Source organism: Crocodylus porosus, unplaced genomic scaffold (genome assembly GCF_001723895.1).
Source record: "Crocodylus porosus isolate Cpor-Errol unplaced genomic scaffold, CroPor_comp1, whole genome shotgun sequence".
NCBI classification, from domain to species: domain Eukaryota; kingdom Metazoa; phylum Chordata; order Crocodylia; family Crocodylidae; genus Crocodylus; species Crocodylus porosus.
In genome coordinates, this window is record NW_017728906.1 from 165,386,005 (window position 1) to 165,398,915 (window position 12,911).

Consider the following 12,911-nt stretch of genomic DNA (forward strand, 5'->3'; position numbering starts at 1 on the left):
AAGATCGTCCGGACCAGCGGACTTGAACACGTCCAGCCTCTCCAGAAGTACCCTAACTAACTCCTCGCTAACCCCTGGCCCAGGCGTGTCTCTCCCGGGGCCCGAGGGGGGCCCAGCAGGGAGGTGGGAATCAAGTTCTCCTTTTTCTCAGAGAGGAAACATATTCTATTTTTATAAAACATATGGAAAACTTATCTTCTAATACATCCATAGATTTGAAATCTTGTTATATTGTCAGGGAAGTGAAGGCGAAGTCAACCTGAACCTAGTGGCCCATTGGGCTGTTTCGTTTCCCTGACCAACAGAGAACAAGTGAATGACCTAATTATCTTATCTGCTTGCCTTTGACACCCCAGCCTGAAAGATTAGGTACCCATTCATATCTGGGTAGCTTAAGATTGACTTTTGTAAATCCAGAGCAAGGACTGGAAGTATACCTGTGGAGTTGTAGCAAGATGCCTTGACAGCTTTGCCACTGTGCCCTGATTATTGCACTGTGTTAGTTTCAAAAGACTACAGAGAAGAACCACATTATGATAGAGGCTGAAGAAATAGTAAGATGTGATCCATGATTTAAAGAATTTAGGACTTAACTTGAAGCAAGATGCAAAGAAAGAAAGAAGGTAAAAGGACAAGAATAAATCAGCTGCTATTGTGATGGTGACTATATAAGTAACAATGATAATATGTCCTGTGTTTACCTAGGCAATGCTAACCAGTATTGTTTCATGGTGTCCTTGTACTCTCCCTGTCTATCTGTCTGTATCCATTTGTGGTCACTTGTTTTTATGCTTAGACTCTAAGTTTTTTGTGGTTACTGTCTTTTTTTGTTCTATGTTTGTACAATGCCTGACATATTGGGGTCTTGGACTATGATGAGAACCAAGGTACTACAATAAAAACAACAACAGCTCAATGATCTGGATCTTTTCATCTCTTTTTCAAAAACTCAGTTATGGGTTGTTTCTTGCAGGCACTGCTGTGGACGTGGGGTCTTTTGCAAGAGTAGAGTGTAGTATCTAGTTCAGAATAGTATCTTCAGGCAGCACAGAGAAAACTGTAGTGAAGGTGGACATGCAGGTCACAGGCGAACAGAAAGATGAAATTACTTGCAGGTCATGGAGTAGGGACACTGGCAGAACAAGAGTGAGTATAGAAGGTGATCTGATAAGGTAAAACAGCAAGTACAGAGGGGTGTAGGGCCCTAAAATGGAAGTGCCCTTTGGAAGGACTTAAAGGGTAAAATTTGTCTACACCCATATATTTAATAAAGTCCCCAAGCCTCATATATAGCCCTTATAATTTTTAAGAGGTATCAGATCAACAAGTGATGTGTTTGTGGGTTTCATTTTAACAAAAACCTGCAGAGTCAAAACAGGATAGAAGTATGATGCTCCATGCAAAAATAAGACCTTTTTTGCTTTCTAATTATCCTGTTCTTGTCACCATGAAGTATTATGAGTGCCTTTTGGTTACTATAACAAAAATCTTGCTCTTCGGAAAACAAGGAAGGACAGTGATTGTGGAACTTAGTTGCAATGCTGTTTTCCTAAGGCCACTTTTTAAGGCAGAATTACACATTTTTGATACACATGCCTGCAAATAGGTACAATAGTGTTGTAGAAAAAGAATGTATGTCTGCATGTACCTTCTGCTGTCAAGCCAAGGATCTAGCTTTAACCCTAACAGTTGCCTGTCAGCAGCCTCACTGCATTTCTTTCCTTTCCCTCTCTTTGAACAGAGAACTTATCTCCTGGCTAGTTCCATCCATCCTGCAGCCAAGCCGTTAGGGAAGAATACCCAAAGGGTGGGGGTTTGTGATTGCATGGCTTCCTCCGGCCTGGAATGCCTTTCCTCAGAAATGTGGCACCCTCAGTGCTGCCTATTCAGCACTTGCCTAGAGCTGCCCTTGAGATCACCTCTGCTCATCTCCTGCCATTTCCTCAGACAGAAATGGAGAATGAATAAAATGAACAATAATTACTGTTAACACAAAAGTGCTGCTGTAAAATAGAATTCTTTATCTTTACAACATCTGATAAGAAGCTATAATAAGCATGCACATCATAAGGGAACTAACTGTGTGCTCTACACCCGAGTGCAGTCCATTACATTACAGCCTGCTGGCTGATGTTTGATAATGCCTTGTATTCTAAGAACTCTATTGTTGTTACTGTTGCTAAATACAAATATACCTGTGATTTAGTTCAGCCAATTCACTACCACATGGTCAAGACATTTATATTCACTTCCATATTAGCTGAATCAGTAGGAGATATAAATTAACCAATGTTTTTCATTGCTGTATTCCCATAGGGGTTCTGCTAGAACACTATTGGAGAGAGATTCAGCCTGTAGCAAAGGCTTCCCCAAGCCATGGTAGCCCAGAATTCATATTTGTATGAATGAATTCATATTAATTAATTAAATCAATCATTACGTATTAGCCTCACAGTGGAGATGGGAAAGGTATTCTTCTGTTCTTATTGTACATACTTCCTTTAGCTAAACAAGCTCTTAAAATTTAACCTCCCTAGGAATCAGGGATTTATTTCATAACTGTCAAAATGAACCAGTGGTTGTAATAGACTGTTGGACCAAAAGTTTCAAAAACAGTTAATAAATTGGGTGTCCTTAAATTCTGAGGGCCCAAACTTAAGATTCCTTAAATGTGCCTGATTTTCATAAATCACTATCTGAGCACTGACCCTCTAAAAATTAGGTTAAAAATTAGGTTAGAGTGTCTCAAGTGGGTACTAAAATTCATATTCCCTTTTGAAAATGTAATACTAGTCGAAACTACAGTTCCCAATCACTATTCATGAGAAACCTTTGTGACCTCAAGATTCACGTACTGTGCTACGTGGAAATCAAGTAGTTTGTATACTAGGACATGTCAGCTTTCGAAAAGGAACACATGTTTTTCAAACTTTTTCCCAAGAACGACCAAGATTCTTAGAAGCCAGTATAAAACACGAATCATCAAAATGAATTACAGCTGGAATTGATAAAGGAACAAAATGACAGCAAATGAAATTAGCCTGTCACCTCTAGTGAAAAAAACATGCATTTGTTTTTCAATAGCAACCCCAGGATAGTTAATTGCAAAGGTTTCCGACATGAGCATTTTAGCTGCCAACTGAAAACCAATAGCACTGCAGACTAATCGCCTACACTAATGATAGTGTCAATCTATTGTGTAATAGATTACAGCCTTTTATGAATAATGTAATCTTAGAAAGAAATAAAACATTCTGATTCTTTACCCAGATTTTCCTTTAATTTGAGATGATAAAAAATTACTGGAAAATGTGTGTAATTAAATATTGCCATTTTTCCTTTGCCAATTTTTAGACTTAATTTTAATTCCTTTTTATTGGGCAATCCCAGGCTTTTGGGCAAAGAGCTCTATGGAAATAAAAGGATAATTTATATAAACTATGTTCTTAATTTTCAGATCCCACTAGAGACTCTGAATCCTGATGGGAAGACAATAATCTGGGACAGTACGAAAGGCTTTATTATCCCCAAAGCAACATATAAATTCATTGGGCTCCTTAGCTGTGAGACAATCATTGATGGGCATAAGTACAGTACAAAATATCTAACACACCGACAAAGTGAGTAGCATATTACTATCACTGCCATTCAAACACAGCATTGTATTTTTGTAAGGTTGTTAATTTTTTCTTTCTCTGTGTGTTATGTAGCCAACACAATTTTTGATGTCCAGTTAAGCACCCCAAGTCTGGTCAAACTGTTGAAAGGGGACAGCCTTGCAATTAACTGTACTGTTGCTGCAGCCTGGAACACAAGAGTTCAGATGACCTGGAGTTATCCTGGAGAGGTTAGTGCTTTGATCTGCATGAAGAAATCATAGCTGTTTTCCAAAAGAGAATGCCATTAGCAAGCATTCCCAATAGGAATTTTGGCTTGAAATGCTTGTGATGCTTTGAATTCCATTGTTGTGACCCTCACTGACATGTCTTTTAATGCTTTTCTTATTTTTTTTTTCTTTTTTGCTTAATTGAATCAGTAAACATGTTTACACAAAGTACTCTGGTATATTACATAATTGTGAGTGAGCATAAGAATTGTTTTAGCCTTGGGAACTTCTCTTTGGATTTGGTGAAATGATAGAAATTTATCACCCAATGCCAGGCAGGAGTCTCTTTTGTGTCAAAAAAAAGTTTTCAGTTAGACTGTCTTTCTCAGCACATTCATTTAAAGGCCTGGCAGACAGTCAGGCACCCAGCTCAAGCATGTTTAGAAAAGATATTACAATTCAGCTAGCCAAGATCTCATTTGTTAAGTGTCACATGAACAATCCTCTTGTTTTGACAACTAGAAGAATGATCTTGAATGTACTTCCCCTCCCCCAAATTGGGAGCATCCTCATAAATATTTGTCATTTATGAAACAACTGCCAGGGAGTCCGTGTTAAGCTGATAAGAAATTTGACATTAGTTTAAGGTTTACAACTCCCAGTCCTTTCATGTCAGTTTGATTTATGTCGCTGATTCAAGTCACAATCATTTATTATGTCACTCATTGTGCCTAATCACAAGCCAAAATTATGATTACATTTTAAAAGAAAGATTGATGCAGCAGCTTTTAACACACTATAGCTGTTTTCACAGGCATTTTCCAAGTTGGAAATAAATAACTTAACAACCAAAAATGCTCTAAGCGTGCTGTATTGGTGTGTTATATCGGCACCTTCTTACCTTACTGAGCCTAATTTAACATCACACTTCACCCTATGAAATACTGCTTTGTTTTTATTTAGATGGTAACTTAAGGGTTCTCACTGTTTACAAGACAATAACAATGTCCCTGGGTTAAATAAACTTTGAGGCCAAAGGCTGGGGGGGATTCACAGGAAATAACTCCTTAGCTTCAGATTATCTTCAGTTCCACCCTATTCTCTTGCCAAACCTAGTCACTTCTCCTATATTGTTTTCGCAGTTCTTTCCTTCTTATGTTAATACCTTTGTCTCCTGTAAATTTGCCCATGGACCTTGGGTTCCATCAGCAATCCCTATAATGCCTTCCACATAACTATTAGCAGCCTAGGTTCATTAAATGGTGCCATCATAGCAGCCAGGGATGCAACAGGGTTTGCTGCTGGCCCCCATGAGACTTACACAGCTCCTGTGAGGCCTCTCTTCTTCTGTATTTGGAAATTGCTTAGAATATATTGGATGCTGCTACAATTTAAATAATAATACATTTCCCCCTGTGACTTAATATTTATTTTTATTTTCTTCCTAGGCAAACAAGAGAGGTTCTGTAATCCAACGCATTGACCAAAAAAATACAGAAGCTAATATTTTTTACAGTATTCTAGTTGTTGACAAAGTACGTGATATTGATAAAGGCCAGTATACCTGCTATGTGAAGAGTGGACCATCAATCAAATCTGTTAACACAACAGTTCGTGTTTATGGTAAGATACAGTGTGGATGTGTAGAAGGCTTAATAGTCATTGTCCATGTGCAAAGTTAAACAATGGTTAGAAACCTTGAATACTGAAACCCAAAATGGAAGTGAATTTTGGCACACCAGCCATGGATAGAAAAGGGAGTGTGGGAACAGAATATGTAGCATTTGTTCCAAGATACTGCTTTATTTACTGACAGTTTCTAGCTTAGCCTCAATTTAATCGCTTTTGTCTTCAAAGCAGCCCAAAAACCATGTACCAATTGATTCTGGCAAATGTAGTCACTAGCAGTTCTCACAGAGGTGAATTATAGGCTTGATTTAAAAAGAGGAATCACAGTGTTTCTTTTCCTAGGCTGCATCCAGCTGTTGCCACCTATATCTACATATATCCATGCAAACTATATAAATTGTTTTCTTTCATGAAAGTTCTTTAAGGATAAAACTCATGAGAACCACATCTCTGGCTTCACACGATTCCCTCCTTATTAAGCACAGCTGATGTGTGCATTGACAGGATGAGCTCTACATGGAGCTCTACACTTTGGGACCATTCACATACTGAAGCAAGCAACGGACACTACAGTTCATCTATGAAGAGAAGGTTGACATTGGAAGCATTAAACTATTGTTCAGTGGACACATCTACATAAGACATTTACTGTGGAACTACTTAATTAGCTCTGTAGTAAAGTCTCAGCCTCTATACATAAGGCCCTATTAGACTGCAGTAAAGCAGTTAACTCCACTGTAGGTTAGTACTTGTAAACACAAGTACTATCCTATAGTGGCATTCTTTACTGCACAGCAATGCATGTCTAGATGCTGGTGGGCTGGGGCATGAGGGTATTTCAATGCAGGGACTCCCCCCACCAGGACCCCTGCCAGCTGGCGTTGCTCTAACCTGGCTCAATGTGCTGCAGTTCCAGGCACGTGTATAAATGTAGTGTCCAGGAGCAATAAACTCTGGTGTAAACTGTGCTGGAGTTTATTGCTTTACATTAATTGCACATGTGGATGCACCCAGTGATTTGCTGTGGCTTTCAGTAACATCCCAGGGAAAAGTCAACGTGCTGGTTCTAACCTAAAATTGTTTTGTGGCTGCCTTAGAGACTGCTGTCTTCATGATGTATCCTTGCTGTTGAGATAATCAGGAATCACTCATGTGGGAACCCTCTTGGTATTAATGAGTGGGTTACTAGTGGGTTTACTCTCTTCCTTAGGAAAGTTTTCCTCGAAATGTGCATAAATTCAGTTGAGACTAAGGTCAGAATAGACCACCAGCTCATCTAAACTAACCTGGTATCACAGCTCACAAGGGAATAGATCCTACTCCATCTGGTAGGCCCTTAAATTCACTGTCTAAATGCAAACCCAATCTACTCAGTTTGAGTCCATGAAAATCCATTAATACATCCACTTTTCTAACATGCTGTTATCTCAGCCTTAAGAATAAATCACAAAAAAGTAGCAAGGAAGAAGACAACCCACCCAACTTTTGTACTGGCAGTTTTTCAGCAGGTTGGCATAGGATCATACTTAAGTGCCTAAATTTACTTACTTACTCTGAACCAAGAGTTCTAGATTTTTGCATTAAATTTACTTCTGCACTGTGACAGGGCATGACCTAGGGGTGGCCGTCAACTCCCCTAGTGCCCCCCTTACCGTGCCAAATTGGTTTCAATGCACCCTCTGTATCTCGCCCGCCACATCTTTGATGTTGATATTGTTAAAGGGAGGCTGCCTTTTTACCCTCTTTGGCACGGTGCCCTGCCTTCGATAACACTGTACACTATAATCTCTGTGGCTTCGCATGGGTCCTACAGTCACCCGTGCCCTCACGGATCCTCTGGCTTGTCTTTCTCCGTTGCCCGTGCCCTCATGGGTGCTCTCTGGCTTGTCCTGTGGCTGCCACCTGCCCTGGGGCCTTTCTCCGTGCTCTTGCCTGCTCTGGGGCCTTTCTTACTCTCGTAACCCGCACTGGGACTCCTCTCACGACACTGCCCACACTGGGGCCGGGGTCGATACACCCCAAAACGCTGCACCCTATCTGGTGCTGGGTCTCCATGCTACCGTGGAGCCCCTATGAGGCCTCCTCCAACCCCTTATAGCCTCATCCAGTCCTCCGGTCTTATACAACTACAAAAACAGGAAATGCACGATCCTGGTCTACAACATAAATTCCAAGCCAAACTGGCTAACCATCATTCATATCCCTACCAGGGTTTCCTCCACCTCGTATCGTCCCGCAGAAGCTGCTCAGGCCATCAGGCTTCTTTGCCTCTTCCCAGCAGAGCTCCCGCTTCCTCGGCTGCTAGTAGGGGACTGAACTCCCTGGCCTCAGCCTGGATCATTTATATAGGTCAGGCCCTGCCCCTTTCTGATCAGCTGACCAACTGCAGTTGCCCCAGCAACCTGCACCTGTACCTCTTTGTAGAAGCAGGGCACCAAAGTGCACTACGACACACCTCCCCCCGTAAGTCCAAGACTCCCTAGGAGCAGGGCACGGAAGTGTCCTGCGACATGCACCTAATAGATGGAATAGGATTTGGCCTTATATTTCTTTCACTTACCTCTTTATATAGCCCAATAACTTTGTTTTTACTCCAGCATAATATGTATTTGGCTGATATGTATCTTCTCATATCGAGTCTGTGGCCCATGGACCAAGCCCTAAATTCCTGAATATTTTTAGGATGTTTTAGTCTTTGTAAGAAGACAGATTTTATAACTGAAGATCTCTGGTAACCCAGGGTGTAGTCTTGGTCTGGGAAACCATGGATCTCCCAAATGATTAGATAGACTTGTTAGATTCCTGAATCTTTTAAAATTTACCTCTCTGAAGCTTTTTAATTTCTGTGATAAGCATGCTGTCTTGTGTAAAAGTCAGTGATGTAAACTTTCCTTTTTTTCTTTTTTTAAAGATAAAACATTTATTAATTTGAAACATCGAAGAAAAAGTGTGCTTGAAGCTGTAGCTGGCAGAAAGTCCTATCGGCTATCAATGAAAGTGAAGGCATTTCCTACACCAGAGGTTGTATGGTAGGATTACAGTTACTTCCACATAGATACAGGAGCTACTTCTTAGGTGGTATAACATCTTTGATCAGGTTTATTTATTTCTATTTCAGGATATTTTATTTCAGTATTTTGTCCAAACGTCAAATCATTAACGCTGTGCAGTTTTATCACACATTCCAACTGAATTTCAGAATAGTTAGTGCTAATTAAGTAACCAAAGCACTTAAGTATACACTTACTTCCAAGCATCCTAGTAGACCTGTTGACTTCAATTTGCCTACTCACTGAATTAAAAGGAAATCACATACTTAATTGTTTTGCTAGAGCAGGACCTTACTCCTCACAATGTGCTAGTAAGTTATGAAAATGTTATCTCCATTTTATAGACAGAGAAATGGTGGCATAGCAAGGCCACCCAATCTCCAAAGGTATGTAGGTGTCTAACTCCCATTTGAGATCAATGGAAATTAAAGGCCTAACTACCTTAAAAAAATCAGGGCCTAAGTGCCATGCCAAGGTCACACAGGAAAACTAGCAGACTCAGCTCTGACATCTGAACCTGTCATTTAACCATAAGACTATATTTGCTCATTTCAATCCCTGAAACCACTAGAAAGAAATAAAGTTTTCTTAAAATAAATGAAAAAAAGAATAAATACATAAATTAAACAACAGTGGAGGCTGGCTTCATTTTTTTTATATAGTTTCAATATCTACTTTCATGAGTTAAGATTTTTTCCTTGGCCCAAATATGCTGTATTAAAAAATCTTTTAAGCAGATTTTGTATTGGTCCAAGCACCTTTATATAAAACAATGTTATCTATTCATGATCTCAAGGTTTTTTTTTAATGGTTTTAAATGGCAATAGCTTTGGCTCAATTCATTACATTTTAACAAAGGGTGTGTGACAAGACTGATTAGGAAAACAATCCATACATACATGAACTGTGCAAGTTCACATTACTCTCAGCCAGAATTTATTTTTGCTTCTAACATTTGTGTTTTGTTTTAATCTCCCTCATTGGAGTTTACAGATCCAAATGGAAAATGAAGGGGGCAAATGAAACTGTCATTAGCCATTATTAAATCTTTTAAATTTCTTTTTAGTGGTTTGTTCTCTAGACCACTCATATAGAAGCAGGACTTATAAAATACATGAAATCAAACCTCTAAATCTACATACAGTCTTTTATCATATTTCCATTGCTTGTATACGGCCTGCAGGACCTAACCCTAAAGGTTTACTAATGTAAGAATCTAGTGGCATGCTCCTTAATTTAATTGACTGAGACACCAAAGTAGAAAATCTTCTGTTGATAACATAACATGAAGTTATTGTAGCAAGCCATTGAAGAACTGTATATCTTTGAAAATATATTCTATATATATGTAATGGCTTGTGTTTTCTCCATTGATTTTCTACTTTTTAAAGATATCTGCATGAAGATAGGACATCTCATCCTTAAATGTTCATTTAATCCACTTGCTCTTTTTCCCCACCTGAAATCAGTAATGTTTTAAATATCAGAGTTCTTTAACCTGGAAAATATTGTGAGGTGATGAAGGAATGGTGTGGGGCTGAATTTAACAGCCTTTGCTTGTATAAGTAAACTTTTCTCATTAGATTAATCCAACTGATTACAGATAACCCTAGTATGTGTAAGGATCCCAGAATGGGTCTCTTAAATTAGGAATAAGCAACAGGAGATAACCTTAAGTTTTCTCTTAAGAGATGAAAATGTTATCTTAACAGATAAAAATACCATTTTCATATGCACATATGTATTATTAAGAATAAGTCTCAAAAATCAAAGGTTGGACGTCTTTTCACACGACCCTATTAGATCATATTCATACACAGAATATTTTTCTTCAATATACTTCATAGGTATTAACTAATTAAGTCCTTCCCTCTGGGAGTAGAAGCTATACCACTGATATAGAATATATCAGATTATAGAGGCTACTTTTGATCCTAGTCTAAAGCTTAAGGAGAAGCATGAAATAAAGGAATACAGGCTTTTTCAGCAAAATTAGTTTTAAAAATCTTGTTTTCTTCTGGCTACTGAAGACCATATTTAGACTGGCATGGAAGCCCATAGCTTAAGATAATGTCAGTACAAGGATGTTCAATTCCTAGGGTGTAGTTACTATGAAAAATACCCGTGTAATAACACCATATTATAATGTTCTTTTAAAGGTTAAAAGATGGATTACCTGCTGCTGAAAAGTGTGCCCGGTATGTGGTTAAAGATTATTCATTAATCATTAAGGATGTAGCTGAAGAGGATGCAGGAGATTACACTATAGTTCTGAATATACGACAGTGGAACTTATCTAAGAACCTAACAGTCACACTCATAGTAAATGGTAAGTTCACAGTACATTTCTACTTTGCTATTTAACTTGTAAGTGCCATTTTCCCAGCTGAGGCAAATTCAGATTCAATCGCATTACTCACGCCTGTAGATGTGGCCAACTGGATTTCCTAACTTTACACTGTAGAGGGTTGTTTTGTTTTCAGGATGATACAGTTACTAAAGACTGACTATTCTGATTTCTATTCCATTTATGCCCTTTACAGTGAAACCTCAGATTTATGAAAATGCTGTGTCATCATTTCCTGATCCTAATCTCTATCTACTGGGCAGCAATCAAGTGCTGACTTGCACTGTTTATGGTATTCCTCAGCCTAAAATTACATGGATTTGGCATCCTTGTAGACAAAATCGTTCCAAAGCAAGGTAAGAAAGCTTAAGTTCCCTTAAATTTTCTTTCCCACTATTGTGATAAAAGAACATTTTGACAGAAGGACCCAACAGTTATAATACAGTAAAATCCCTATGATCTGGCATTCTACTATCCAGAACACTCTACTAACCAGAATTTCCAGGCAGCTGGCTGGACGCGGGGGGTAAAGTTCGCATGCGGTAGCCACCACTGCCACCTACTACGCTGCGAGGTTGTTGCTCTGTGCGCGGCTGCCACTAGCCCCCACATCCTGCTCCATGTTCAGCTGCTGCCACTCTCCTCTCCTCTACCCTCCCTGCTCCACATCCATCTGGAAACCCATGCTCCTCAGGTAACCGGCATTTTTAGATATCTAGCACCCCTCATTCCCCACTCATGCCAGTTAACAGGGATTTTACTGTAGTTTGTTTAGGCAACATACAAATTCTGCTAATCTATTTCTTTTTATTAAGAAGAACATAAAGACAAAATACAGTTCTTAATGGGAAACATACCATAAGTGATACTTCTGCATCATTAGCAGATAGATAGAATGTGCGTGTTGTACTATTACTGCTGTTCACTTTTATATCCATCCATCCATCACAGGACATATTTAATATTTCAAAATCAAGTATGCCCTGTAAGATGTTTTCTGCAAAGATTCTTTCTTGTTGTCACAACCTATGAGGTTTCCTAATGGGCTGTTTCTGAAACTGAAAAGGAATACTATTCTACAGAAACATGTTCAAGGATAGTCCAATGCACCTTCACATAATCAGATCAGAGAACTATGTACCTGGATTTCTTCTCATATTTTAGCAGTGTCAAACTTAAGGTTATCATAAAGACTAACCTGATGATTTTGAAACTCTGAAACAAACAACAGAATGAGTAGTTACTACTAATGAAGGGTTTGGTCTTGCAAAATGAAAAGCACCTAGGGCCAATTCAACACTTAAGTGAATGCTTAATTTTAAGTATATGAGTATTGTAGTTAATGGGACAATCACTATAACTTATGTTGTACTTAAATGTTTCCATGGCTCTGACAGAGTGATCAGTGCTTTGAAGGATCATACCTTCATTTTCCTATTATACTTTTTGGGGGATTATGCAAATGAGAATACTTTGCTGTACTATTCTCACCGATAGATGGCATCAGCAATCTCCAGATTTGCTGCATAAAAACTCGCAGTTCTCCATCTTGCCAACAGGTGACATCAACTTTTCCTATATTTAAGCAACATGAGAAGTATTCACTGCAAAACTCTTATAAAGGTGAACTTTTTACTTCTAGGTAAAGTACATACTAATAGAAATCATAAGAAGTCTTTTATCGGAAAGTCTTTGGAGAACATCATATACTAAAATTTTGGATCTTTATTATTTGGTCTGAATACTTATAAATGTACTCACTCTTTACCAAGATTATAGTATGGAATAAGACATGAACTTTAACCAATGACCAAAACGTGTATTCAACAGTTTAAACATTAGCCATTAAGGGTGTTGGAATTTTGTTTCCAGGTATGAAGAAATATGATGTCATTGGGATAACGGAGACCTGGTGGGACTCCACCCATGACTGGACCACAGGTATAGAGGACTATACCCTGTACAGGAGGGATCGTGTTGACAAAAGAGGCGGGGGTGTAGCTCTCTATGTGAAGGAAAGCTACATGTCCCTGCAAGCTGATGTTGGCGACCGGCATGG

At 38.9% G+C, this 12,911-nt stretch overlaps 1 protein-coding gene across 1 annotated transcript in view; it reads left to right on the top strand.

Annotated features, from left to right (window-relative positions):
• FLT1 (fms related tyrosine kinase 1) overlaps positions 1 to 12,911 on the top strand; it is a 161,859-nt gene that overhangs the window by 60,397 nt on the left and 88,551 nt on the right. The window contains exons 8-13 of the mRNA XM_019528523.1: positions 3,458 to 3,620; positions 3,711 to 3,847; positions 5,275 to 5,449; positions 8,367 to 8,484; positions 10,665 to 10,834; positions 11,049 to 11,208. Of these exons, the coding sequence (XP_019384068.1) occupies positions 3,458 to 3,620; positions 3,711 to 3,847; positions 5,275 to 5,449; positions 8,367 to 8,484; positions 10,665 to 10,834; positions 11,049 to 11,208 (923 nt within the window). The remainder of the gene's footprint in view (positions 1 to 3,457; positions 3,621 to 3,710; positions 3,848 to 5,274; positions 5,450 to 8,366; positions 8,485 to 10,664; positions 10,835 to 11,048; positions 11,209 to 12,911) is intronic.